General features: G+C 42.3%; 1 protein-coding gene across 3 annotated transcripts in view; it reads right to left on the bottom strand.

Moving 5' to 3' along the window:
* The window catches only part of dennd2b (DENN domain containing 2B), a 43,793-nt gene that overhangs the window by 5,993 nt on the left and 11,034 nt on the right, over positions 1-26,766 (bottom strand). For all 3 annotated transcript variants that reach the window (XM_056412373.1, XM_056412372.1, XM_056412374.1), the window contains exons 2-15: positions 24,315-24,413; positions 19,302-20,546; positions 17,891-18,033; positions 14,581-14,681; positions 13,102-13,320; positions 12,628-12,724; positions 12,406-12,450; positions 11,925-12,109; positions 10,909-11,018; positions 10,579-10,648; positions 8,880-8,957; positions 7,639-7,779; positions 7,378-7,526; positions 1,399-1,576 (exon numbers count right to left, since the gene is read on the bottom strand). In XM_056412373.1, the coding sequence (XP_056268348.1) occupies positions 1,399-1,576; positions 7,378-7,526; positions 7,639-7,779; positions 8,880-8,957; positions 10,579-10,648; positions 10,909-11,018; positions 11,925-12,109; positions 12,406-12,450; positions 12,628-12,724; positions 13,102-13,320; positions 14,581-14,681; positions 17,891-18,033; positions 19,302-20,546; positions 24,315-24,388 (2,835 nt within the window). In that variant the 5' untranslated portion in view covers positions 24,389-24,413. The remainder of the gene's footprint in view (positions 1-1,398; positions 1,577-7,377; positions 7,527-7,638; positions 7,780-8,879; positions 8,958-10,578; positions 10,649-10,908; positions 11,019-11,924; positions 12,110-12,405; positions 12,451-12,627; positions 12,725-13,101; positions 13,321-14,580; positions 14,682-17,890; positions 18,034-19,301; positions 20,547-24,314; positions 24,414-26,766) is intronic.

The following is a 26,766-nucleotide window of genomic DNA, read 5'->3' as shown; positions in this document are numbered from 1 at the left end:
TGACCACTCGCTCCAGCACTTTCATGATCACAGAGGTCAGTGCTACGGGCGGTAGTATCTTGGGCACAGGATGGTGTGGTCCCGAAGCATGTGGGGGGTACAGACAGGTTGAGGGAGAGGTTGAAGACCCCGCTACCCCTATGCTGATATGCCATCGGGCGGGGTGCCTTGCAGTTGTTCTTATTGAGCTCACCTGCCTCACACAGTTATAGTAGGCAACACTGGGTTGGGCTTCAGGTAACGCCGCAGGCTGGTCAGTGTCTCCTCTCTCGGAGAAAAAAAGCATTTCAGCTCGTCTGATCCCCGAGTTAAAGCAGGCAGCCGGGCTCTAAGGTGGGTCCGGATGGCGGCCAACCCAGCTTCTGATTAGGGAAAAGACGGACAGTCTTCTTGAGACTCAGCGGTCTGACCTGTTTTAGCTTTTGTCTCTATGCGGGGAGCAGAAGAATGGAGTGTGACACTTAAACCAAAAGAGGGCGGGGAGGTGTGTTTGTAACTCGAAAAATCGTCGTATAACATGGTCAAGTCTGATCTCTCACGTGTGAAGAATCACCAACCACATAAAGCTGCCTCTGGCACATTCTCATTCAGACCGTATATAATTCATCACAGTCATCAGGCAGTAGCCTTATCTACTTTGAGGGGGAAGACTACCTCAGAAACGACTGCAGTAAACTCCCCGGTAGATAGAAGGGTCGATACTAGCCCTGCTATGCCAAAGAAAATTAAGATAAACCCCTCCCCTCGCGCCCCTGCTTACTGAATCTGGTCCTCCTGTCACATCGTGTGTACTGAACGGAGTAACTGCCGCTGGCCGGGATATCTCCGGGGCGAGCCACGTCTCGGCGAATGCCAATACTCGCGGAACAACAAACGCTGCCTGCGAACCCGCCGCACACTCAAGTTCGAAATAAGATTGTAGTAGTCCTTCTCGTCCTCTCTCATCATTCGTCCTCTCCATATCTGTCTGTCCATATGCGACACTGCAACGTGCGTGCCGTAACAAACAGCTAACAGTAACAAAACAAACAAAACAGGATAGTTTTTGCGAGCTCTCATCTCATCAGTGCGACCATTCTGCGGCGCACCCAGTATGATCCTTGGTGCTTTTGGGGGAAACCCACGGGTAGCGGCGCGAGAGCTGCTACACTGGAGCCCAACGTGGGGCTCCCTACCTCCAGCTCTGCTGCCCTTTTATAGGAGCAGCATCGGCTGCTGACTGATTGCCAATCAGTCAGAGCAGCTGACTGATTACCAACCAGCCAGCAGCCGAGGCCAGATTGGAGACAGCTGCCACAAACATCAATCAGGGACAACAACAATTTAGGAGACATTGTTCTGAGAAGGTAACTGCCTAGAGGTAGCTAGTCAGAGAAAATGCAGATAGGGTGCACTCACCTCTTCCACAGGCAACTCCTTGAGCTTGGGCAAAGAGCTGGACAGCAGCCCCACCAGGAAGGGAGTGGGACAGCAAACAATATCCAACATGGACCCCGGCAGAACGGGGATGAAGGTGTGTTGCCAGGAGAACGGGTAGAGCAGCGCCACCACTGCATGCATGCAGCTGGAAAGGGTACTGATGATGGGAGACAAAAACATAAAGACACACCCCATCAATCACTTTCACACAATAACAGGCCACACCAGTTTAAACTCAACACGGTCAAAATGGAGCAGATGTTTCACTAGATAATGAAAAAACGTTTTTCCAGACCGAAAGGGAGTGGTGGCTTATATGGTAACAACATTTTCCAAAAAATACTGCCTACTGAGGTCATGAACTTCTGTAGTTCATGACCTCAATGTTCAAATCACTGAACTTTAAGAGCACAAATAGTGTATGTCCATCATTAATTTCCTCTGGTTAAATGACTTGATCCTCTTTTCCTTCAAACAGTTACTTTTATGAGGCGAGTACTTTGACACGTTGTTCTTTCTGCAGCTCATCCGAAGGACAGAAGAATCCATCTGTGTCAATGTTGTTACACTTTAACGATTTATCTTAAAGGCTTCCCGTTGGAACAACTTCTGGACAGATTACTGCATTTATCCATCGTACTCCACCCTCTCAGAGTTTAACACCATCGACTACACACCACAATGAAGAATGGTGAGCCCAATAAAACGCATTACTGTGACATTACTATACTGTCTGCGGGGCTGCCGTGACTCTGACATGTTGCTATAGTTAGGCTGGAAGCTTGTTGACGCAATACCAAAAAGCGCCACTTCGGTTTAACTCCGACAGCTGTGGTTTAAAATGGAGATCACAAATAGCAGCCGTCTTTCTCACGATCCGTCGCTTGTTGACAGTGGCTGACCCTCCTCTCCTCTGTCCTCTACATACTGTCCAGTCCATGTACACAAAGGGAGGGAAAATAAACTGCGGGTCCAATCACACACACACACACACACACACACACACACACACACACACACACAGTGGAGCACTAAATCAGTATGGATCAAGAACAAGACCAAGGATCAAACGTGGTATGCACACACACACCCCACTTGAGATATATACACTTTTAATGAGGAAGGTTTTTTGCGTGGTTGCTGTCATCAACAGCAGACAGCACATCCAAGTAAACAGAAGTTACTCCCTTTTAAGTGACCTCGTTCACACTGGGTTTCAGCCTACAGATAACATACAGAAAACAGAGCACCCTAATCAATCTGCGGAGATAAATGACAAAACTCCCACAAACCTTCACTCTCCAATCATTCAGGCTACATGTCTGCCAAATGCCTGTTGAGCTTAACTTCCCTTTAGTCAAATAGCCAAGTTTAAAATGCGTTTTCTTGACAGGGTTAAATAGAATTACACGAACAAAAACCCAAAGGCTACAGTAACCACGGCATTCAGTCTTTTTAGGCCTTTTCCAGATCACTCAAACCATTACAGCACTTGCAGCTTCACTTTGGCCGTCTGATTTCCATTTGCCTGAGGAGGGCTTGATAATCCCTAACAGATCCCGTCTCCTGGGTTTGACAAGTTCCAACAGGGAGTGATGGGGCACAGATCTCTGAAAACCTTCGGCACAAGCTACACGCAGCCATACCAAAAGGATCAATTACTCATTCCCCAACCACACACTCTAGGGAGAAGATGAACATGCAATGAAAACCCTCTGCACGACCAGAGGTTGCCACACGTGGGTCTCAACCAAAGGAGAACATTTTCACTGGTGTCCACCAACATGTGAGGATAATGTTTGCAATGTGGTGGTATCAGATTGGAGTATGTTGTATGGTGGCTTTTAGTCATGCAGGAAGAGTGACTCGGGTTGGAAATGTTGGTCTGTCAGTTGGTTAGCATGCTTATGTTAGCATTTAGCTCAAAGCACTGCTATGCCTACAGCCACACAGAGCTGCAGGGGGTTCGACTCTCTTTGTTATGTTGCTGCCCTCATATACTAACTAAGAAAAACTAATTCCCTGTCTGCCTTGTATGGCATTTGTATTCCCCTTCAGGTTGCAAACACATTTGAAAGAGCATAGCTGAGTTTGACTTAAGACCAAGCAAAAATAACGACAAAAATCAAAGACTAATGTGATAACTTTAGATTTGATTACAAACTTAAAAGTCATATGAATTCATGATTCGCCTCTCAGAAAAAGAGAGAAGAACCAGTTCCTCAGAGGTGATGTCTGTGCAGAGCTGTTGTGTGTTGAGGTATGGCAACTAATCCTGACATATTAGCTCTCAAAGGTCTGCCAGGCCTGGTTTCGTGTGTAAGAGGCTGAACTGGTGGATACTTCAGGAAACAGAGGATCCAGAGGCTTAGTCTGGGAAGCCCAGAGGAGAAGGAAAAATGTCAGTGTCCGAGACTAAAGGAGAAAGTCAAAAGCCTGTATCACCACATGCTTCACGGCCCTTCTAAAGCACTGCACTGTGTCTCCCAGTCCTGGCATGGCTACGGCTGATTCCATAGACAGAGGACAAAGGGAACTCGACTGAACCACAGCTGTCAGACACCAGCTGTTCGGTAAAGCTCTGAAAAACCATTCTTCAATGTTAAAGCTCTTCCCAAGCTCAACGTAACACCAAGAAATCATATAAAGAAGCAGCGGGGGTATAGACCTATATGATTCCTATGACAAGCTGCACAGGGTGTATTTGTATCCGCTAGCAGAATGTTCTCTGCTCCCTTAGTCCCCAAATGGTTTTCCCTCACTTCCTGTCTTAAAGCATCTCCAGCCTCCGGCTCTCGGCCTCGGCTCTCCAGCTCCACAGACGGCAACAGTCGTTTTACAATGAGAATCGGCCTCCCGGTGGGAAGCTCCATACATGTTCTTATTTAAACCGCATTAACGTCTGAGTTTGTTCGGCTCTGTCTAGAGTGCAGATGAATGTGTGCAGGTGTTTGTGTATACGAGTGTCTACGTGTGTATGTGAGCATCTATGTGTGGGTGTAAACATTCACAAGAATGAAACTGATGTAAAAATCAGCTGGTCCGGTGCTGGCCTCCTGGTGTTTCTTGACTCTTTGAAAAACAGAAACATTTCACATGTTTACAGTGTTTGGATTTCACTCTACCTGAGAGTTGAATACCATGTGGGAAACCAGTTAAGTTGTTAAAAGCGGTTTTGGATGTGTGCCAGTTCTGCAGAGCGTGTTACAGTGTTTGAGAATAATTGAGGACTAAATTAAATGGGTATGTTGCCTACTCGTTGATTAGAAAAATGCCAGCAGTAGTGGCAATAATTCAACATGTCTGAGGATTGAAGTGACCATTGATCATAATACCGCAGCTGCAAAACATGTTGGTGTTCTCCAGACCTCCAACTCACTTGCAAATGGATGCAAGAATGGTGAACTCCTTTTTGGTTTTCAAGGGAATTATTTATAAAACAATTCTTGAGAGTTATAAATGTAATTAAAAACGTATTAATATGGAAGATGTATGTGGTAGTATATATAAATATATTTTGTTTTTTATTTTGTTTATTGTTGTTTTTTTTGTTTTGTTTTTCTTCTTCTTTATTTTATATTAATTTTCTGATTTATTTTGATTTCAATTTAGGATAGGAATTTATAAGCATGTTTTGCTTCTACCTATACCTTTTCAGTCTTTCTCTTTTGTATATTATATAGGATAATATTGTATTGTATTTGATTTGATTGACTGAATAAAATACACAAACAAACAAACTTTCAGATTGCTGTATTATTCAAAAGAATTAAAAAAGGACACCACAATCTCAATATGGCCTACATAGGATGATTCGGTGTACTTTTGATCATGCAGTCAAATACTGATTCTGAGCTATTGACACAGATGGGGACCAAAATACACAGCATTTAGGTAAAAACCAGAGAGTGTCTATGCAGACATCCAAGCGCCCTCCTGTTCATCTTCTTCCCCTCACACATCCTCACACAAAGACTTCTCATCTCTAATATATGTATTTCGTTTCTTCTGTTACCTTAAGCAATATGTGAGACACATACCCACTGCAACAGGACATATTTGCAATGAGGCAGTGCGCAGTGTGGCAATTCTGACAAGAATAATGCAGAAAAGTAGGTGGATTCAATCACTTTAACAATGGAGTCCTATCTGGGAAAGTCATTTAAATCCGAAACTTTTACTGTAGAAGTATTTCACCGGCATGCCAAGAGATAAATCCAGACATGGTACAATTTGGTAACTGTCCTCAACTCTAGCCTGAAGACTGACAGAAACTGTTTACATAAGTCTGCAGCACTGACAACTCCTTTAGCATCTGCAGGTCAATCAAGTTATGCAATTACAGAGTGACATAGCCGATAGGCATCCAACTTGTTATTAAAGGCATTGGATGGAAAATAAATAGTCTGTCCAGACTTTCATTCCGAGTCAACAAAATCTGGAAAACAACAACAAAAGGTTTTGGTGTAATATTACAAGAGTTGAGGGAACGTAACACACCAAAGAGACGATGGATAGAACCCACAGAAAGATGTTGCCAAACATGGCTTTTCCTCTCGTCTCCTGCGAGTGGATGTACATCTCAAGGGAAAGCAACATACATCATGTTCTGCTGGCGAGCTATTTTGGGAATGGATTATGTACCGGAGCCCCAGAGGGAGCGACCCTTGATCATCCAAGTCATTAATGGTGCAGAGAAGCCCTGTCACCGTTTTCAAAAGAAACCAAAACACAGGAGCTCTGCATGTATGCATACACGCTGGACATTCAAATCCACAGCCACAAACACACAGTATATAAGGTAGACGTGACTGCATATTCATGACCATCATAAAAGTAGAACATTATAATACTTATATTCGTTTATTTAATTTAGCGTGTGAGCATGCTAATATTTGCTAATTAGCACCAAGCTTTAGCTGAGTGTCCTTGGTTTACCAGGTATTTGCTTATAAATTAAAATTCGAGATGGTGCTCGAGAAAAGTTAAGAAATCGCCAGAGTTAATACAATTCATCCCGAGAGGAACACAAACGTGTGAGCCATTTTTCATGACACTTTGTCAAATAGTGGTTGATAAATGATCAAATAAACATCAACCTCATGGTACTGAAGAAAGGTCAGGGGATCGCCAAAGTCAAAGGATTCATCGTCTGGAAACCTGGAATGAATGCACATTGTTCCAAATGTAAAAGTTTCACTATGAAGTTTTTTGAAATGGTCATTTCACCCCTCTGGAATCTATTTAGGTACACAGATACTGCATCCTGAATGATTGTCATACAATATATCACAAAATCACAGAAATGCTTGATGTCATCACTTCTGGTAATGAGCAACTTAAACTGATTTTCTCCGGGGACACAGAAAGTGCCGTGGCTCATACGTAGGGAGTGAACGTGGCATCATAAGTCAAACGGTGACAGTCCGGCCACAGATCACACAGGGCAGAGTCGCGCACACAGGAAGTGCATTCCTTCTCCTCAGTCACTGCCCCCACTGATGTTTATTTAAACTGGGCTTTGATACACGGAGAGATTACTTCTCCACTGAATTCTTCTCCCACCACACGTTCGCTTCCAATGCTCTAAAACTACCCATCTCTTCTATGTAACGAGAGGACAGACTGGGACACAGAGTCCTAAGAGACTCATTGCATCTTGTTAGCCCCACCCTCTTTTCCTCTGGCAGTGACTCATTGTATGACCCACTTTACTTCTGCTATCCTAACTGGCTGACGATCGGTTTGATGTCAGACAACAGGTGATCAGTCAAACACACGGTGTATCTGTTCAGCCCGAGCTGACAAAACATGCATCTTTACGTGTTGAAAAGTTATTGTAATTCTGTCGTCATCGTCAGCCAGGATTAGTCTTAGTGGACACTATATTTGGGTACGCTTTCTTTCATTTAAATATTGTCTCAATGCAGAGGGACTAAGACAAGCTCGGAGCCTCACCTGAGTTTATCAGCCACAAAGATGACTCGACGCTCCAGCAGCAGCGAGGCAAAGACTCGTATCACCTGCCGTACACTGAGGCAACTGAAGAGACTATCAAAGTCCACGTGCTCCAGTCTGGAGTCTGTGGGCCGCCTCAGCTCGATGACCTGAATGACCACAAAATATGTGACGTTTAAGTTATCACAGTTTGTGAATCTAAATAACTAAGAATATTTCACACAACTGCATAATGAAAGTAGTGAAAGTAGGAGCTCTGACCTCATTTCCTGCACCGGGCAGAAAGGTCTTTACTTTGATAATTTTCCCTGGTGCAGGGAAGGGAGACTCCATCAGACTCCTCATGAAGGGGTAGACCAGGGCGGCTGAGATGCCTCGCCGCCGTTCCACCTCATCCAGGATCTGAACATGGGAACACAAAGCAGTTTCCTCAACATATGTCTACTAGTTTCATCAATACACACACTGGGAATCTGTTAATATGAAAGGAGCCAAGACCTTTATCCATATTGAATGAATAGAAAAAAGTGCATCGCCTTAAATATTTTGACCATGGCAACAAATAATGGAAACATATTGTTATGTATTTGAGCACGAGCAATTGTCTGGAACTCAGTATTCATTTTCTGTTGTGAATTTATTTCCATGTCTGTGTGATGGAAATTTCCACCCTGTATGCCTGTTTTGGTCCAAGCTGCCTGCTGTCTGGAAACTTGATTGGAGAATCAAGGTCACATGATATCACCACCATTGTCTTCTCTGTCTGTCTGTCTGTCTGATATCAGAGAGAGTTGTGTATGTAAAAAAGGCACAAAATGGTCTTCTTTCCCATTTACCATGAAAACACTAAGATTCCTACATTTTTTGTCTCAGGTTTGCTGCTGCACCGTTCTCGTATTTGTTGAATGACCTCAAATATCACATGATGCTAAACTACGCAAATGATGTTGCTGAATACAGATTTCAGATGTGTCATGTTTGCCAGGCCTCCGTATAGCCTTTAATAACAGCCTGGGTATGATTATTATCAAACAATGAAAACACAGGGTATGTACACTCTGTGTTTGAAATAGACTATGGTATTTTTCATGTTGTAAAGCCACCACTTTGTTTCAACAGTCTGGACCTACTCACTTTGAATGAATAAGTAATCAGATAAGCCTGGAAAAGTCAACCAGAGTGACAGCTCTGCTCTGTGTTAGCACCACTGAGACAAAAGTGAAGTAAAACAATTACTCTGGGAAATCAGGAAGTACATTTTTTTTTTAAAAGACAGACTGAAACAAGGTTTACCAATGAACAGGCGCTCAGCAGAAGGTCTGCTCAAAGTCATTTATTTCAGCTGTGAGATGGATTAACCACAGCTACAACACCACACACACAGGCAGCGTACTGCAGCTAGTGTGTGTGTGTGTGTGTGTGTGTGTGTGTGTGTGTGTGTATGTGTGTGTGTGTCTCTCTGTGTGTGTGTGTCACACATGCACAGGAAACAATGAACTCACCGTGGAGAACAAGTCAAAACAGCCCAGTCTGCTGATGACACAGTAAACCTCTGGAAGGCGAGACCCTTTCCCAGTCGGCTGTAAGAGAAGAAGTCATTGAACACTGGTGAAAATATACTTGATGAAGAGCCACAATCACAGATGTTCTATAAACACATTTAAACGGAGCAGTCCACTTCTTAAGAACTTAATGGTTCACTTTTATGGTTATTTTTACGGCTTTAGAAAGCTGAATAATTTTCCTGTGACGAGTGAACTGAATTTGAATTTGATCTGTACAATTCTAAAGATTGCTAAAAGTACCAGGGCAGAAAAGTCAGAAAGGGTTCTTTTTTTTTAATCAAATGTGTGGAATTATTATTATTATTATTATGATTTCGGAGCAAAGTTTAGATGATGATAATTTAACCATTACCTGTAGACTATGATAATATCATATGTGGATAAGTTGTTTAAATACTGCAGCTGAAAGTCTTTAAATCTAGGCTGTGATCTGAGGTGAAAGTCTTTCATGTGGATAAGAACTTCCTAAACACAGGTGGTTTATCTGCTCCTGCGGATCGTATCTACCTTCCTCTGTACACTCACAGACCATTATGTGCTTCGAGACTAAAGACACTCAAACACACAGACACAAATGAACACAAGCACTCAACAACCGCCAATCCACTTGTCCATATTAGGTATACAATTTTCTCTTCGTTTCTCCTCCGCTTTTCCAAATGGATGATTAAATCAACTATGTGGAGCTTGATTCAAGTCCTCAGGAATGCTCGCTTACTGCCAACGGCTGGTCGGACAGCAGGGACGAAACAACGTTACTGGAGGAGAGCAGAGCTCACCTCTTCTTCTCGCTTCATTAAAATCTTCGTCCATCAAGATGAATCTCAGATTAACAGAGCAGATCCAGTTTAAAAAATGTTTTTGTCTGGAAAAACTATTCACAAAAAGTCTGGCTTTCTTCCAGCACATATACACACACACACACACACACACACACCGAAGTAAAGACACTCCCAGCAAACTTATGAAAACATACACACTGTCGTACTGTAAACATACTCAGAAATACCAAATGGCAAACAAAATCACCACCACATACGCAGCGTCCCAGTCAGAGCCTTGACATGGGAAGCCTGAAAAAAACATCAAAGTGCTCTGAGGCCTCATTATAAAGAAGAAATGCTCCACAATTCCAAAGTCAGAATGTTTCATGGTTTGTCTTTGTTTTGCATCTCCTGAGAAACTCTCATTAAATTCAATCCCAGCTATGTTTTTATCATATATTATTATATTTGTATGCACTTTATGTCTCGAACTAAATGTGTTCAGTTATACTTATAAAAGCAATAGAAAAATAGTACAGCAGCTACTCTATGTATTTCTGTTAATCTAAGGATTTATTAAGTGATTATTTAAATAAATACATTTGTAATAACATTTTAAATATGAAACCATTTTTCTGCATTTTTAGGGGGAATTTATCTTTTTTAAACGAACTCCGTCATGAGCATGGTTGATCTTTTCTCTCTTTTTTGCTTTAAACGTTCTCCTGCTGCCACAGTGGATGGTCATGTAACACATCGCTGGTCTCTCAGGACCACCGTTTCACATGTTCACATAAAAAAGGTCTGTCACAACAAACAGGGCTCGGCAGGGTGTGAACCGGGAGCAGAGGACGAGGGCGGGCGGGGCTTACCAGCAGGCGTCTGCAGTACCCGAACCTCCTGCTGCCGTCCTCTCCAGTCAACATGAAGGAGAAGGTCTCACTGGAGCACAAGACAAATGTGTACACATGATAATTGACACAAACACACATGCACATGGAGACAATTGCATGAAAGACGTCCCAGAGTTGCTTTATGGGACATGTTGATGAGAAAGATTATACAATAATTCCAGGTGGCTAAAAGTCAGTAGAAGCCTTTTATACTTTCACGGGTGTCTCACAAGTCCCACAACTTTATGTAAATGCAATTCTACAAGGCAGGAGTAATAGACCAGTTAGTAAAACACAAGTCAGCCATACCTTGTGTACTCAGACACAGGACTCCAGTCCTTTGCATCTGGAAAACAGAACTGAGGAATGGCTTTGAGTCTCTGTTCGGCCTCCCTCATCTGCTTGGTGGGTCTCTCTAACTGTGAGAGGGCAGGAGAAGAGAGAGAGGACAGGAGTTTCAGTTGGTGTTAATTCACCATCATATAACTGTGTACTCCATATTTAAGATCTCCATGGAGTGAGCTTATCACCTAGCTGGCAGAGATGTACTCCTCACTAGGGACACCGCTGCTGAACCAAATCTTAAATAACTTTCAAATGTATCTTTGAAAAACTAAAAACACGTCCCTGCCACAGAACTTGGTTATTTTTTAACTGTAAACAGGCTCTCCAGACTCCTCAGGCTGTATGTTTTGAATCATTATTGCCAGCTTTAAATTGTCAACAACCTGCATAATTACACGTGAACGGTATTTGTTTTAACTTCAATTAAAATATCAAACAAATTACATTGTTCAATGTCCAACGTAAAACAGAATCGTCATAATTCTCAGCATTCACATTCCAGTATTGACTATGACTAAAAGCTCAGAGTGGGAAGACTTGAGTACGTAATCACCAATGTTCTAACACGTTATGTCTAGATGACACTGGCCCGCTTTATCGGTGGCATTAGTCATTTACATCTTCCAGTCTAAATATTAGGTCTGAAAATGACTCAACTGGATTACATTTTATTGTAAAAATCAACAGTTCATCTCCATTATTGTCTTCACTTGTTAAGACAAGATTAACTCTTATGAACTCTGTCAAGACCGTTTTGAATGTTGCTGCCTGTGCTGTTGACACATATTCGATGTGGTGTGTAGCCTCTTGCTGTGATCCGACTTGAGGGCTGACCTTTTCCCAGACCATGACACAGATGTTAAGCTAATTAACTGTACAATTAGTTTGTTCCCCCCTCCGAAGTCACCCGAATAGACTAACGTACAACAGCAGGTGTTTTATAAAACAGTCTCTACTCTAAGGGACTGTCAGGCTTTCACCTTGGGGAACTGGTAGGTGACCTCTGGGGAGTAGGAGTTTTTGCTGGGTTTCTTTTTCAGAGAAACAACCACAAAATACTCAAAGAGTTCCCTCTCCTGCCACTCGATGAGCTGCAACTCCAGTGTGCGGTAGCTGGGGGCCCGTCGAAGGATGGACTGCAGTTTCAACAACCTCTGGGTGTGAGCTGAGGAGGAAAGCAAATGTCAATACATACAATTCTCAAAAAATTCACACATTACAGTTCAGAACGTGAATCTAGGGCTTACAGGATATGAAACTTCAGCCAGTGAGGAAATAAAATGATGAATGTTTTCTGTTTTTCTGATAATCCATGCATATGTCACATGTTTAAGTTACAATGCAGTCGTCTGTCCGGTCACACAGGGTCACAACAAACTGCTTTGAGAAAAAGGTTCGAGGTAACACTACAAGTAAAAGTGTAGCACCTAGCTGTTGCAAATGAATGCTGTGGTCACTCACCTTTGAACCTGTCATCAGAGTCACTCTCACTCTCACTGTTGTCATCTGGAGGCAGACATGAGACAGACAAGAAGGTTTTCTACGGGTCAGAGGGCAATTTCACAAACCTGTGTTTATGTCATGAGAGGGACACAGCAAGAACTCCATGTGGGTTGTGGCTGAGACGCAAATATTTACTCACTTATCTGGCCAGCGGATAAAGGGAATAAAGAGAGCCCTTACCTCTCAGAGATGCAGTCTCAACATTGGACATGGACAGCTTTTTCAGCCTCTTCTTCCCACGTTTAGTGCAGTAAATGGAGTTGATCCTCTGGACCAGCTGTAAACAGAGGAAAGAGGAAATTCTCTGTTAGGGGATCTGAAGTTGTGTTTCTTTTGATCCTAAGTATAGAAGAAGTAAAAGGGTGTTCCTGGCCAAAAGTAATGATTTACTGTGCTTTAAGGGTTACTGAAAATGTTCAGTGCCAATTCTGGAGAAAAGGTTTCACAAGGAAAACCAAAGCAGTAATAACGCACATCGAGGCACTATATTCTATAAAAGTAAAAAACAGAGGAATTGTAAATGATCCAGAGCTGCTCTGACTTCGTCCCTCCAGAAACCTAAGCTGGTCTGTGAAGCAGGAAAGGAAAGACAACACCTTCAGAGCTCTGCAGGGACTTCGTGAAGGTGTTTGTGTAGGATCTAGTGGTGTGTACCTTGGGGATCCTCCAGTGCCTGTGTGAGGCCAGGGTATCACTAGTGCTACAGAGGCTATCATCCGTCAGCAGGCCACATGGTGACGTAGATATACCCCGCTGTGAGAGAAGCAGCATCTCATCATGGCTGTAGCGTTTGGACAACTGTGACAAGCGGTGGCTCTTCCTATCACTCGGACCAGGGAGGCGAAGAGACTGGCTACTGGGTTTGGAAGGCAACTGGTAAGAGAGGAAAGAAGAGATAAACGTTGGTATGGTTCATTCATTCATCTATCCGTGCATACAGTGTTTATAAATAATTTCTCCAGTCCATTAATTAAAGTTAGTGTCCTTTTTAAGTTATAATCCTTAAAGGGACAGTTCACCCCAAAATTAAAAATACATAATTTGGCTTTTCTTTTGCTTTCAGCACCACAAGCCGAGTGACATATAGTCCAATTGTGTTCAAGCGAGGGCCGACAACTCTACAGACGATATGTCCAAAAATATGTATTTTTGATTTTGGGATGAATTGTCCCTTTAAGATGTTCATGAAATCAAACCGCCATTTTTGAGGCTATTAATTAAGGTTTAAAATACAATAATTGTATGTGTTAGTGTCAGGGTCCACCATTCACGTGCTGGATTCAAATGATCTCGTAGAGCACACAGACTTAACGGGTAGTGATGCATGCTATACTGTTTACTACTTACTCTATTTACACTGTACCAGAGCTGAATTAAGTTACTGTTTAAGCAAACCTAGCATGTTCAACCAGGGGAGCACATGGTGGCTTTTATTGTGAAGCAGTCCCAGGAAATGCACTGCATTTGTCTTGGAAGTTAGCGCTGAGAGCAACAACTCTTCCTCCAAAACAAGACATACTCGCTTTGAGCTGATGGATTTTAAATATTGCAGGTAGGAACAAGAAGGAGCGGCCAAAGTGAGCTGTTAGATGAAGAGCTGCAGGCTACACAACTCAACCTCCGCAGAAAAATAACAAAGCTTTCTGGGCTCTGCTGTTGTGTGGCAAACTATTTATGTCATGTGCAGCTTGATATAATATTGCAGTCTCTCATGGTATGACTGACTCGTAGTTTGGCTGCACTGTAAACAGATACAGCGTGTGTTCGTCTGTCACATTCCTGACAAAGTAGCTGCTCAAGGAGTATTTGCTGGAGTATTAAATATAGTATATAAACCGCACTTGTTGTTACCACCAGTAACCATGGGGGTCTCCCCTTTCTATAGTGAAATAAGTGCGTTGAAGTGAGGAAGCAAAATGTACAGATGAGCCTTTCGGTGGAGAATCACCAGGTATAAACATATCAAACTGAATCCTGTAGAGCCACAAATGAGGTGTGAGATTCTTTAGAAGATCTTGTCCAGACACTGACACAAAAAGGAGGGGGATTCACATAACCACTGGAAAATGTGTGTATTATGTTTACTTGAGGAAAACACATCAGTGCTGTTGATCCAGCAGGCGTATGACTTACCTGAGGTGGAGAGTTCAGCTTCCTATCCATGGTGGTGAGACATGACTTCCGACCCAAACTCTTCCGCTTCAGGTCAACATCCTCATATGGGTTCTCCTTCTCTGTGGGGATGAAGTAAGTATTCAGTGTATAGAGACAACAGCAGTAAAGCTAGCAACTGTCTCTAGACAGAGGGTGTTTTCAACAGAAGACAGAGGATCAAACAGGGTGAATGGGGGTGAACCTATGGTTAGTCTGAAAAGAGATGAGTCACGAAAGGTAAGTCAAAGGTCACTCTCAGCTGTCTCACGTGAACTCCCTTTTTTCAAAACAGTTGCTGTTGGCACCGGGCCCCACAGGCCCCAGTGGCCCCAGCTGAAACCTCTGGAAACAACACTGCTGGTGAGTCACAGTCCAGGCATGCCAACTGTCTGCTGTGTTACATCATCTTCTTCTTAGTCTGACACTGAGAATATTTATAATTTACTGTTCAAATATAAGATAAGAATATATTGTAAAATACCCAGAATATGGAAAATGAAAAGACGTCTTTAGCCTCATGCCATGAGTTTAAACACATTGTGGATTTTCAAATAAGGCACAAACAATCAGGTTTAAAGACCACAGTTAATACTCTGAGTAGGGTCTCAATTGTTCAAGGATTAAAATAGAAACATAGAGAATATGCATCACTGTACCTCAAGAAGTTACATTAAGCACAGCTGTTTCTACTGCTCTGGTGATGTACTTCAGTGAATGATAGCGGAAAAGAAAAGTAACATTACAGAGTGCTGCACAGCTCACTGATGTCACCTGGCAGAGGGCCAACTTCAATAAAGACAAAACTTGTGTAACACCAGAGTACATGTCTATTCAGACATTGACTCTGAGAATAGCTTTTTGGCAGGGTCTGAAAAAGGTTGTGAGAAAGTGAAGAAACCACAGCGAAGAATAAAAACCGAGCCAGATGGCGTTGAAATGCATGAGGGGAACTTTTAAAGGAAAGAAAAGCAGTGTTATCTGTCAATAGAAAGGGAAAGAACCCCAAAAAAATCTATTCGGTAACTGTGCTCCTTCTTCCTGAGTACGTTCGTGGAAAAACCCTGTGAACTCAGCATCTGATATAGTGAGTGTGTTTTTCACACATCCAAGTAGACCTACAGGCAGAACTATGTTCAGTTATCTATTTGTGGGTTAATTATTTAACCCGTCTGGGGTAAATACACACACACATGCACACATACGCAGACAATGAACACTGCTAGTGATCTTAGAAGCGTTATGAGGTGTCACGCAGTACATTACTGGAGGGATATGCTGTGCATCATTAAAGCTGGGGAGCAGAATAAGAGGGCTGTGACCCCACGTTGTGCTGCGACTCCGTTAAACTGAAGCAAAACTGTAATGAGAGCCTGCTGGGGAAATGATATGTCTGCAGCGCTGCTTATGCACTGGAGGGAGCACTAATCTACTCCTCTGATTACAAACATCCAGAGCTCTCTGTAGCACACCCCCAGACACACCGCATTATGCAGGGAGTGGACACACCTCGGCCACACTCTATGATTGTACATTTCTGTGTACACAATGGACTCACTGGGCAGGGTGAGGCACAGAACAAACGACACCAACTACTTCAGTATTAGCTCACCCAATAAAGTGGATGAGTTACAGTATAGTAGCACTCAACCATTGAGCAGAAATCAGAAATGTGCACACAGTTAGAGTTCTGTAAATGCATTTGGCGGCACAAGCAAAGCAGGCTGCTTGTGACCACACTGAAGAAGTAGGAGAACGCACGTGATATGTTTTACACCAAAGAATAAAGAAATCAGAGGTCCAAGCGTGTCTTGTTACTATGTCAGTGTAGTCTAAACTGAGTATGAATATCTAACAACCTGAACCAGACATCTTCCAGATGTATTCACCCAAGGGGAAGAGCAGACACCACTTGAGCAAAATACGTCAGCAAAGGTAAGAACGGTGGGACTCTATGACACAGACAGCTGAATCATAGAGTTAGCACACGGTGTGATTCATCTGCCTGTGAACAGATGAGTCATCGTCATCTCATCACCTAATATCTCATAATCAATTGTTCTGTAGCATGAGTCACAAACGACTTGCACTCTTAAAGTATACATCTGGCGTCAAGCACAGGTGCCAAAAAGCCAAATGGTGTGGGTGAACGTTCTCTCAAAGTGGCTCCAAGATGTCCTGGGAAAAATGTGTGAGGATGTCTGGTTCTCTGAATGAAATTCTAGTTAAAATAGAGGTGCAGAGGGACCAAAACATGGCTCATTTACAGCTCTGACTGGTTTTCCCGTGGATCGAAAAGCCACTGTTCTCCTCTACTAGGACTCCAACTTGAATGCTGTGTTGCAAAGAGCTGGAGCCATTTCAAACTCACTCAGAGACAAAGTCAGTAGCATAAAGAGATTGACAACAGTTGTGTCCCCAAACTGAAAACTCCACCATCACAGAGCTGGATGAACAATAGAAGGCTTTGTCAGGATTCACATGAAAATCTGTCATGCACATCCTTAGCTAAAGAAAAATAATGATGATAAGCATGACGATGATCACTGATTTGCAAGCAATGTGACTACTTGTAGAAATACCAAAATGTAACACTTGCATATTAAGCCCTTATTTAGTCACTGCTTTTATTAGAACACTTTTTATTGAATCTGAAGTCCAAGCATCATGAGAATTTACTCACACAGTTCCACCTAATTAAGTATGCACTGCGGGAAGTGTCAACTGGAATGAGCCCGATAGCTGAGGGGTCATATGCTAGTGGAAAGGAATTTGGCTCTTTATCGATATATTATAGGTTTATACATGATTTTAAGTATGATTTTAATTTGCAACTTTATAAGGGCTGCAAGTAACAATTATTTGTCTTATTGATTAAGCTGACGATTATTTTCTTCACAAATCAAATACTTGTTTGGTTCATAGAATATCAGAAAAAAGAATATCAGAAAATATTGAATAATGTAAATTTCCCAAAGCCCAAGTTGATATATTCAAATGCATAGTTGTCCAATCAAAAGTCCAAAATGCAAAGATGTTCAGTTTACATCATAGAACACTGTAGAACCTGCAAATATTCACACTCAAGAAGCCAAAACCAGAAAACGGCATTGTACATAAAAAAGTGAATATACTATTAATTGATTATCAAAACTAGTTGTTATAAATGAATACATTTTCTGTTGATCAGCTAATTAAATAATCATTTCAGCTCTAAACCATATCCAAAAGTGATCCACAGAAAACAAGAGATCCAAGGTCCCCTCCACTGTGTTTAAAGCGGTGTGCTTACCTACTATATCCTCATAGGCATTCTCCTCTAAAGTGCTTTTGGAATCGGGCCGACTCCGTGTGCCTGTGGTTAGTGTGCCATTCTCTGTAGGTGAGGACGAAGATGGCAGACTACTCGTTACCTCCTCCGACTCACACGACTCTCTGGGAAGAAACAAAGAGAGTCACAACAGACCATGACGGGGAACGATGTTAAGAAAGAGGAGACAGATCAAAGTAAACAGAAGAAGTCCAGATGGCATTAAAAATAGCACAGATGACCCGTTTTACTCCGCAATCCACTCGCCTACTAGAAGCAGGGAAAGTCAGAAGCTTTGTCTTATCCCTAAATGATGAGCCTCTAATTATAAAACACACACAAACAGAAACACCAGGATCAACTTGTGCCTCCAATCACAAGGAGCGTCCTGATAACTCACGAGTAAACATGCAGATATCTCACTATTCCTGAGCGGTCTCTGCACGGTGTACGGTTCACATCACACGTCGCGAGGCACTGCAGAGGAACTTTGCTCCATCAGTGCAGGGATCCACACGACGGCCATCGACAGCGTGTGGCTTTTAAACTAAGTCTGTAAATGGCTCGAGCCACAGGAATGTTAAACACGAGGTCCAAGAGATGAACATTTCAGGATTTCATCCTCATTTTACAAGAGGACAATTTGGAGAGGCCCCACCCTCAAAGAGTCAGCTGAGCCTGAGAGCTTTAAGCAAAGAAGAACTACAGGATCCAAGATTTAGGTCATATTCAAACAACAAAGGGGCCCAATAATCCAACTTTCACTGGTTTTATAGGTTATTCATTCTGTTACAGGCATTCGTAGAAAACATATTTTGTATTAAGAATATACTGCATATTTTCTGAAAGTGTTTTTAAATTGCCAAATCTTTTTATGGACCAAAATTCATTTCACTTGAGTCGCTGACATTTCAAATAGTACAATCCATATGTGAGTTTATGAGCTGGTTTTATGATCTCCAGTAGACATTTACATGATAAATCCCTGATGGCAATATTCAGTTTGATTAAATTAGGAAAGCAGGGATGACGAGAACTCAATGCTATACCAAAACCAAACTATTGTTATTATGCAATGTTCTCCTGGGAAACATAACAACGGATCTCCACTTCAAATCTTCATGAAAAAACAAAATTAGGATAACCAGAGTGGATCGCTCCAATAACACAATCAGGCACACAAATCGGACACGTACAGCAAAAACAAAGCAAACACTTGGCCTGTGATTCAAATTCCTTATAAGACTGTTAGAGATGTAAAACAAACATACATTTCTGAGGAATATGAAGAAATGCATAGCACCCACTAAGGATACATCTAATAAAACATTTAAATGTACATCGACTTTCACGGATAAACTGTCTTCAGACATAGGCACACTTATATTCTCACCTGTCCGGGGTCCTCCCCTCGGTCTTTACCGTCCGAGTCATGCAGGGTGCAGGGGTCGAGGGCAGCGGCGGGGGAGACTCAGGGTTCGCAGGTAGTCCGTTGGCTGGCGACACAGCCTTCTGGTCCCGTTTGGCGTCGTACTCAAAAGTGCGTTTGGGTTTCGGTAAGGGGTTGACTGGTGTGCCGACAGCGCTCGGTTGGCCCAGTGGCTCTGGGCTCTCAGACCGGGTCGAGCTCACACTGAACCTTTGTCGGAGTTTACAGAGCTTATCAGGCACCAACACAGCATCTGGTTCTGTGGCCACTGAGCAAATGCTGCTGCGCTTACTGGTGCAAGTACTGTCCAAGCCGTCGCCAATCACAAAAGACTTTTGACTTGCCTTGTCGGGAGCGTAGCAATTACTCAGATACCGTGGAGGTGATGGGCTGGGATTCTCCCTCATGGCTTGCTCTATCTTTTGTATCCTGTTGAGAACCGCTGACGTCTCCTTGCGAGCAGACACGGAACGTGCAAATGTTCCCGAGGACTCGGTCTTCCCTATCCTCTTCTGGAAGCGGCCTAGGCCGTCTTTGTCAGAAACCCCTTCCTCTTCCTCGGTGTAGGAGCATTCTGAGAAAGCTGTGCTCATCCTGCGAACCCCCTTAAAGTCAAACGTTTTCTCGCTACAAGGGGAAGAAAGCAGGCTGGGGCAGCCCTCACTGCCCCCGACACGCTCCCCTCCTCTTTTATCGAGACACAAGCTCATCCTAGGCAGAGCCACCCTCCGGCACTCCCATTCTGAGATCTTTTTGCGGATTGTGGCGGGGGGAACACCTGCTCCCGAGCGGCTGAGAGAGAGAGTGCGCCTGTGGCTTTGGTTAGAGGAAGGGCCCAGTGAGAGAGTGCTCCAACTCAGGGGCCTACCGGTGACTCCCTCTCCCAGAGAGGGTTCCCCTTGTTGCTCCTGGACACCTTGACCTTCCTGGCAGGTTTGAGCCTGAGGCTTGTAGATGGAGAGCCTGTTGTCCAAACAGCTGATGCTCTTTGACTTAGTGAGACGACCTTGGAAGTCAGTATCACCAGTGAGAGAGGCACCGCTGCACAAGGTCGCGGTCTTTCTCTTCCAGCCAGCACGTGCCAGGAACCTCCCGTCAGTCCTGGCGTACCCACTCTGCTTCCCAGAGTTTTCACCGTCGCTAAGAAGAGGCGTCTGGCTCTGGGCTTGACCGGCAGCAAGAACAGGACACGGTGATGTAGACCGGCACCTGTAACGAGACAGAGAAAGATGTGAACAAACATTGTACACATTTATATGATTCTCGGAGGGGAAGCAAAAGGACCATGAACCAAAGGAGACACTCAACCCTACAGCAAGTACCAGACATTTGATGGTAAACAGATGGAAAAAAATGTTCAGGAATCATCGAAAAATTCTGAATTCATTTGTGAGATCAAAGACAGAACGAAAACTTGAGCCACTTATTAAGAAAAACCTCATGAAAGTATTCCGTCTTTGGCAGAATGAGATTTAAATAAAGGCCAAAAGAAATACAGAGTAGATTAAAATGTCACTGTGGATTTTTCCACATTATAAAAATGAGGAACACAGAAAGCAGTGAGCCAAGCAAGATATATTACAGCGGCCTTACCTGGGAAAGTTTTAGCACTCCTCTGGTCCTCGCAGCGTTTTTCTAAAGTGATACTCGGTGTTAGTTGTCCCACGCTCACTGCACCACACACAGGCGTTCTCAAGCCGCTCTCTTCCTTTAAGACTTCCAAAGAGACGGTGCCTGACACCTTCCGACTCGTCAAGGAACCTTGTCATGACTTGGGAGCTAGCTGAGTCTTGCGAAAGTGAAGCGTTGGGAGATCTGATGTCACAGCTACGGTTAGAATAACAAGCCTTATGGGAGGAGGAAGCTGAGGGCTACGGACTGTGATCCAACAATGCAGGTTAGGACAGATCTGCCTCCTCACCTACCTGCCCTTCCCTTGTTTCATTCCTCAAGGCTTCAGAGAGGGGAAACTTTTTACAACAGCTAGGAACTGACAAGCTGCAAGCATGATGTATGAATCTTGTTTTATTTCCCCGGAGGAAATATGAGATTTTGAGACGATGACTCGTCTTTACATTTTTTATTTCTGGTTTGTAGTATTCTGAAGCCCAAATTATTGTTTTTTGAGCACGCAATAACATGGATACTGAACTAATAAATCACTGAAAATTATTTTGACCAGCTTGGTTAAGGACATTTTTTAGGTATTTATTAATGCACTATTTTTGTCAACCATAAAAAAATTATTATAAAGACATATTTTATTTTATTACAACTGTGTCATTCATTCTCTCTTTATACACCAGCCTTCACTCATATTTGTTATTATTAACACCATTAAAAATAATAAATATCTGCTTACATTATAGTGTTATAAACTATGTATGTATGTTTATACACTGCTAATCTCCAGAACAGGGAGACTTAAACCAAAGACTTTTCTTTTCATTAAACCTGCTCTGTTTTTCTAATAAGCAATACTTTATGCTTGTTTTTGAGCACACTGATATTATTCAGCTGTCAAAGATAAGACACGTTGCAGTGCTTCAGGAGGGAGCTTTCAGAATGTGTCTGGCACATTAAAATCCTACTGCTTTGCTACTAAAAATCCCAACTCAACTTCTGCCAAGGAGTATGGCCAGAGAGGGAGCGGAGTGTCTCAAGCTAATTATCAATGGGAATGTTTTAGTAGCAACCAGAGCCAACCCTCAGTAGTAGTGCTCTGGTGCCAGTAACAGTGCGATATATTGCGTTAATGACAGCAATTAAAAAATGTTGCTCTTTGGTCTGATGGCCACTCGGGTTGAAACACGGCGAGGATTCACGGCTGTGTCCACGCTCAAAACATGACTTCACCAATGTGAAAGAAGCAAAGATACTATCGCAGAAAAAATTAATTGTAGTGCTGTCGTGCATTCTGAAGGTTTCAAGGAGAATGTATATATGTATCATTGTATTTACTTATATAAATACCAAGTGCACCACATAGTGACTTTGAACTGAATCTTTACAAACTTGTAGACGGATTATATACTCTGGCTTGGTGACGTGACTCAGATATAGTGAATTGCATATGTTTATTTTGTAATATATTTTTGAGTTTGTGTGTACTTTGCATCACTGTACTTGAATGTGTTATTGTTCATCTGTTTACATCGCTGCAGATTTATATCATATATTATGGTCCCATAAGATTATTCTTTATGCTGTCAAATGAAAAGTAGAGTGCAATATAAAGACCTTTTGATTACACAGAAAAAGAGAATATGTGGACATTTTTTGTCTTTTTAGGGCGTGAGGACTTTGAGGGGTTCTGATGGTCTGGATCATGCTTGTAAAAATATGTCCTGCCACACATACAGTACAGAACCAAGAGCTAGATGCCAATATCAACCTGGTTTCTGGCGTTCACTCAGGCTTCCAGGGCACGCTAACCACAGGCCACTTCCTGTTACTGACCAGGATGGAGGAAGCAAACTGCTAACAAATGTTAACTTTGTCATCCATCAACACTCACTTATGCATTATCACAGATACAACTGTGATCATTAAAACACATTTAATATAAGAGTTTTTTTTGTTTTTTTGCTTGCATTTCAGCATACAAGATGCATTCAGTGAATGTGTATCCCCGGGTGTATAAAACACGAGTCGCAGTAGAGTGAGTCGTCTCGCTCACAGCATTGTAAGCAATCTACTTTCTGGGTTGTTTTTATAGTTAACGCAATCTTTTAGGTGCAGGGAATTAATTGAAAATATTCCCTCAGGGAAGATCACAGAACAAGAGCACATCCTCATTGTTTAGTTTAGTTTTGTATTGTTTGTTCCCACCATGTTCCTGCATGTTGCCATGTGTTGAGGCTACACAGTTTGTTATAGTAACTTGTCCAAGAAACTCTGCCCTCCTGGATCTCATAGTTTAAAGGAAGGAATTGTTCAGCTCTATCCACTAATTTTCTCTCCATTTGTTAAAACACAGAAGCTGCAAAGCGTCTTTGTGGAATTGAGGATAACATGAGCCCATGAGGACAGCATGCTGTTAGTAAGGCACTACTGCAAGGACAATTACATTTATCAAAAGAGACTGAGGTTAAACGCACACTTATCATATTAGAGTAATGCAGTCGGCAGGATAAGAGAGCGTTGTGCTACTGTGATTAGTGTTCTCCATACATTTGCATTCTTCAAGTCTACCTTGGGAATAGTGGTGAGCGTTCACATTAACCAGCAAAGGAATGCCATTTATCTTAATCCTAATATTTACATTATGATTAACATTTGTGCGAATTGCCAAGGACAAAGCTGCCACCGGTTACTTTATGTTTAGCTGTGTGTGTGTTTACCACCACTGCTTCAACAGCACAGGAAATTAGGTAAGAATAAGAATTACTGCTAGTCAAAGAGTAGCATTATTATATATTAGAATATGGATCAACAGCAACCGTTCTAACAGTCACAAGGTGGTGCGACAATATCACCGCTGTGAAGTACAAGGATCTTGTGTAACTATGGTATGTGAGATTTAGAACAGACTGCCTGTTCCTAAGAACACTTTCTGGTAAAATAAAATGGACAGGCTGATAAACTGTAAGAACGAATAGTCTCTATATCACATACCATTCCCAAAGTTAGTTTGTTCTCTCCCAGCAGGACACTGTCAGCTCTCAACATGCTAACACAAGCTTCAGCTCACTACTCACAGTACAGAGTTGGATGAGCCCCTTGTCCAGGATACAGGATCGTACTTGCAAAAGTCTTATCATGACAGACAATCATCAACCGTTCTTTCGCCCCGAGTGAAGAAACTACTCCAACCCGATCATCGATGAGAAATATGTGGTTGAAAGTTAAACGACTGATATTGAGTTTGAGTTCAGCACTTGGTTCTCTTTTAGTCAGGATGCTCTGAAACCGTATGTCATGGACATGCACGTGAACATTAACCAGCTCACCCCTGATGTGCCAGATGTCACTGACCTGTCGGGGACGTCCCGGGGAGCTTTACCCCCTCCTGCTCGAGGCACAGCCTTCAAACCCTTGTTGGCAGTCATGTTTGTCTGCAAGCCGCCCACTCACCTGATGGACAAACACAGAGATGTGAAACATTAAAGAAAGTAAATAAACATGAACTCGTGCTGGAGAGTGAAACACCTTGAAGGTTGTTTGGGTTTGCCAATGGGTATTACTCAAATATTAAATGGAATTTGACTGATACACAAATTGATCAAATCCTGTCAGGAGCGTGGACTTAAATCTCGTGCCCCATCAAATACAAGATAGCCAACATTCCTTTAAGCCCAAGGCTGCTTAACTTTGGCATCAAACTACAAACACAGGTTCCAACACTAACAATAAGATTTGTATAGGAAATCATGGTCCTATATCAATATCAACTGATATTAGCTTAACTTGACACAACTTGTAACCGGATAGTTGACTTTTCTCAATCACAATTTAACATGGGAGTGGGGAAAAAGGTAATATCTTGCCAACGTTTTTGTAAAGGAACTTAATAAAAAGAAAACCCAGAAAGTGCTCCACTTTACCACAGACGCCATGTCCAATCTTCAGTGTGAACATTGCAGGTAAATTACCATAAAGTGTCAGAACCAACACAGCAGGGAGACAATGTTGTGCCAAAGAAACTCTGATGCTTCAGACACAGCTTCTGCTCCACTTAAAAAACGTCTACTTTCACCTCAGACAACACAGAACTACGTTGCTGCCAATAAAACAGCTCGCAATGAAAATATTTGAACAAGGTTTGGATCATAGCCAGAGAGGATATTTGGAAAGAACTCCATTATTCTCTGGGTAGCAGCCAAGTGAATGAAGGCATAAACCTGGAGAAAAAGATACAAAATGTAGTCAAGTTGGATGTGTGCAGAGACTTTACGGTTTAGTTGTTATATTGCAGCTGCCTGATGTTCGTTGTGCATGATTTAACCAAGGTCACCACCATGGATCCCGGTGTGTCTGGCACTGCACTTCATTCAATTCCATTGGCTGCCGATCTGCTTCCTTCAGGTGGCTGAAGATAATTAACTGACTTTATACAGGCAAAAAGCAGCTGTGGACAACAGAGACTGGAAAAAGTCTCATTAATAAAGGGTCAATTAAACAAATGCTTTTGATATTTATTACCACCTGATGATACCGATATTTAAGAGCTCATAACATCAGATACCAATATATATCGCCAAATTCTTTTATTGTTTCATACAGAGACAACATAAACACTATTTACTCCCTGTGGTCCTTGAGAAATAGTTAGAAAATAAACTGTTCAGTTCTCTGATGGACAAACTATGTAATGAAGACACTGTTTATAAGTTACTGCAATCATATCTTTGGCATTTCTGTACTGCGATTTCTTATCGGTCGAAATGCACGCAGGTATATAAGCTAATATTGGCCGATATATTAGCCTGGACCATTTATTAGTCCTGCTCTAATATCTAGCCGGACAGATAGTTCTGAGTTATTTACCCAGAGAAATCTGCCTCTACCACAATATAATAGAGGCGAGTTCAAGTATGTTGATAGTGCTAAACAATATTGCTAAGAGCTGCTTAAAGCATGCTCTCACACATGTTTGTTGTTTTTACTTCTGGATTGTGGAGGAGTTTCCTTTAACATTATCTCTTTAACACTATAAAAAGTTAAAGTAGAGTAGTAAAAACTGTTAAGACATTTTCCTTTTCGGAAACATGTCCTGGACTTAATCTTAAATTAGACCAGTAGTTAGTTCAAATGATTGACTATTGACCCTGAAAATCACACTCTGAAATTCAACAAGGATCTCTTCAACAAGTGTCAAAATGAATGTTCTGGGGCATAAGAGGTCAAATAGAGATCCCTAGAGATTAGAGGTGGAGGATGGGAGGCCTCTTTGGCAGCACGGTTTGTTTACAGGAAGTTGTTGTATGAAGAAGCCAGCAAACCAGTAGTGGACCTGAGTCCTATGGAGACACATGAGGAGAGAGAGGGAGCATTCCTGCTGTCGGCTATTTCCTGTAACTGTGCATTGTGCTAAGAGGACGGGGCATGCATCAGGATATTCATCAAAGACTGATGTTGTCCTGTCCTGCGTACTACTCTCCATGAAAAACACGACACTCAAAAGTTAATTTTTATAGAAAATAAAATAGGACCACCTGAACACTAGGACCCTATATATTCTGTGATGCAGACAGCACTTCAATACGTTTTAATCAATTCGTCAATCAATGTATGGTCAACATTAGTCCATTTATTTCTATCAATCAAAGAACCTCGGTCGCATTGGGGAGAAAGAATAATTATTGTATTGAGGATTGACCTGTGAAACGAGTCTCTGGATTACAAAATGGAAACTAATTCTAAATAATTAATCGAGGATTGTATAATTAAAAAAAATATTCTGGAAAGGTAAATTGAGACGGATATA

Source organism: Pseudoliparis swirei, chromosome 4 (genome assembly GCF_029220125.1).
Source record: "Pseudoliparis swirei isolate HS2019 ecotype Mariana Trench chromosome 4, NWPU_hadal_v1, whole genome shotgun sequence".
NCBI classification, from domain to species: Eukaryota; Metazoa; Chordata; class Actinopteri; order Perciformes; family Liparidae; genus Pseudoliparis; species Pseudoliparis swirei.
The sequence above is the reverse complement of the archived record's forward strand: the minus strand, read 5'-3'. Positions and strand labels throughout refer to the sequence as shown.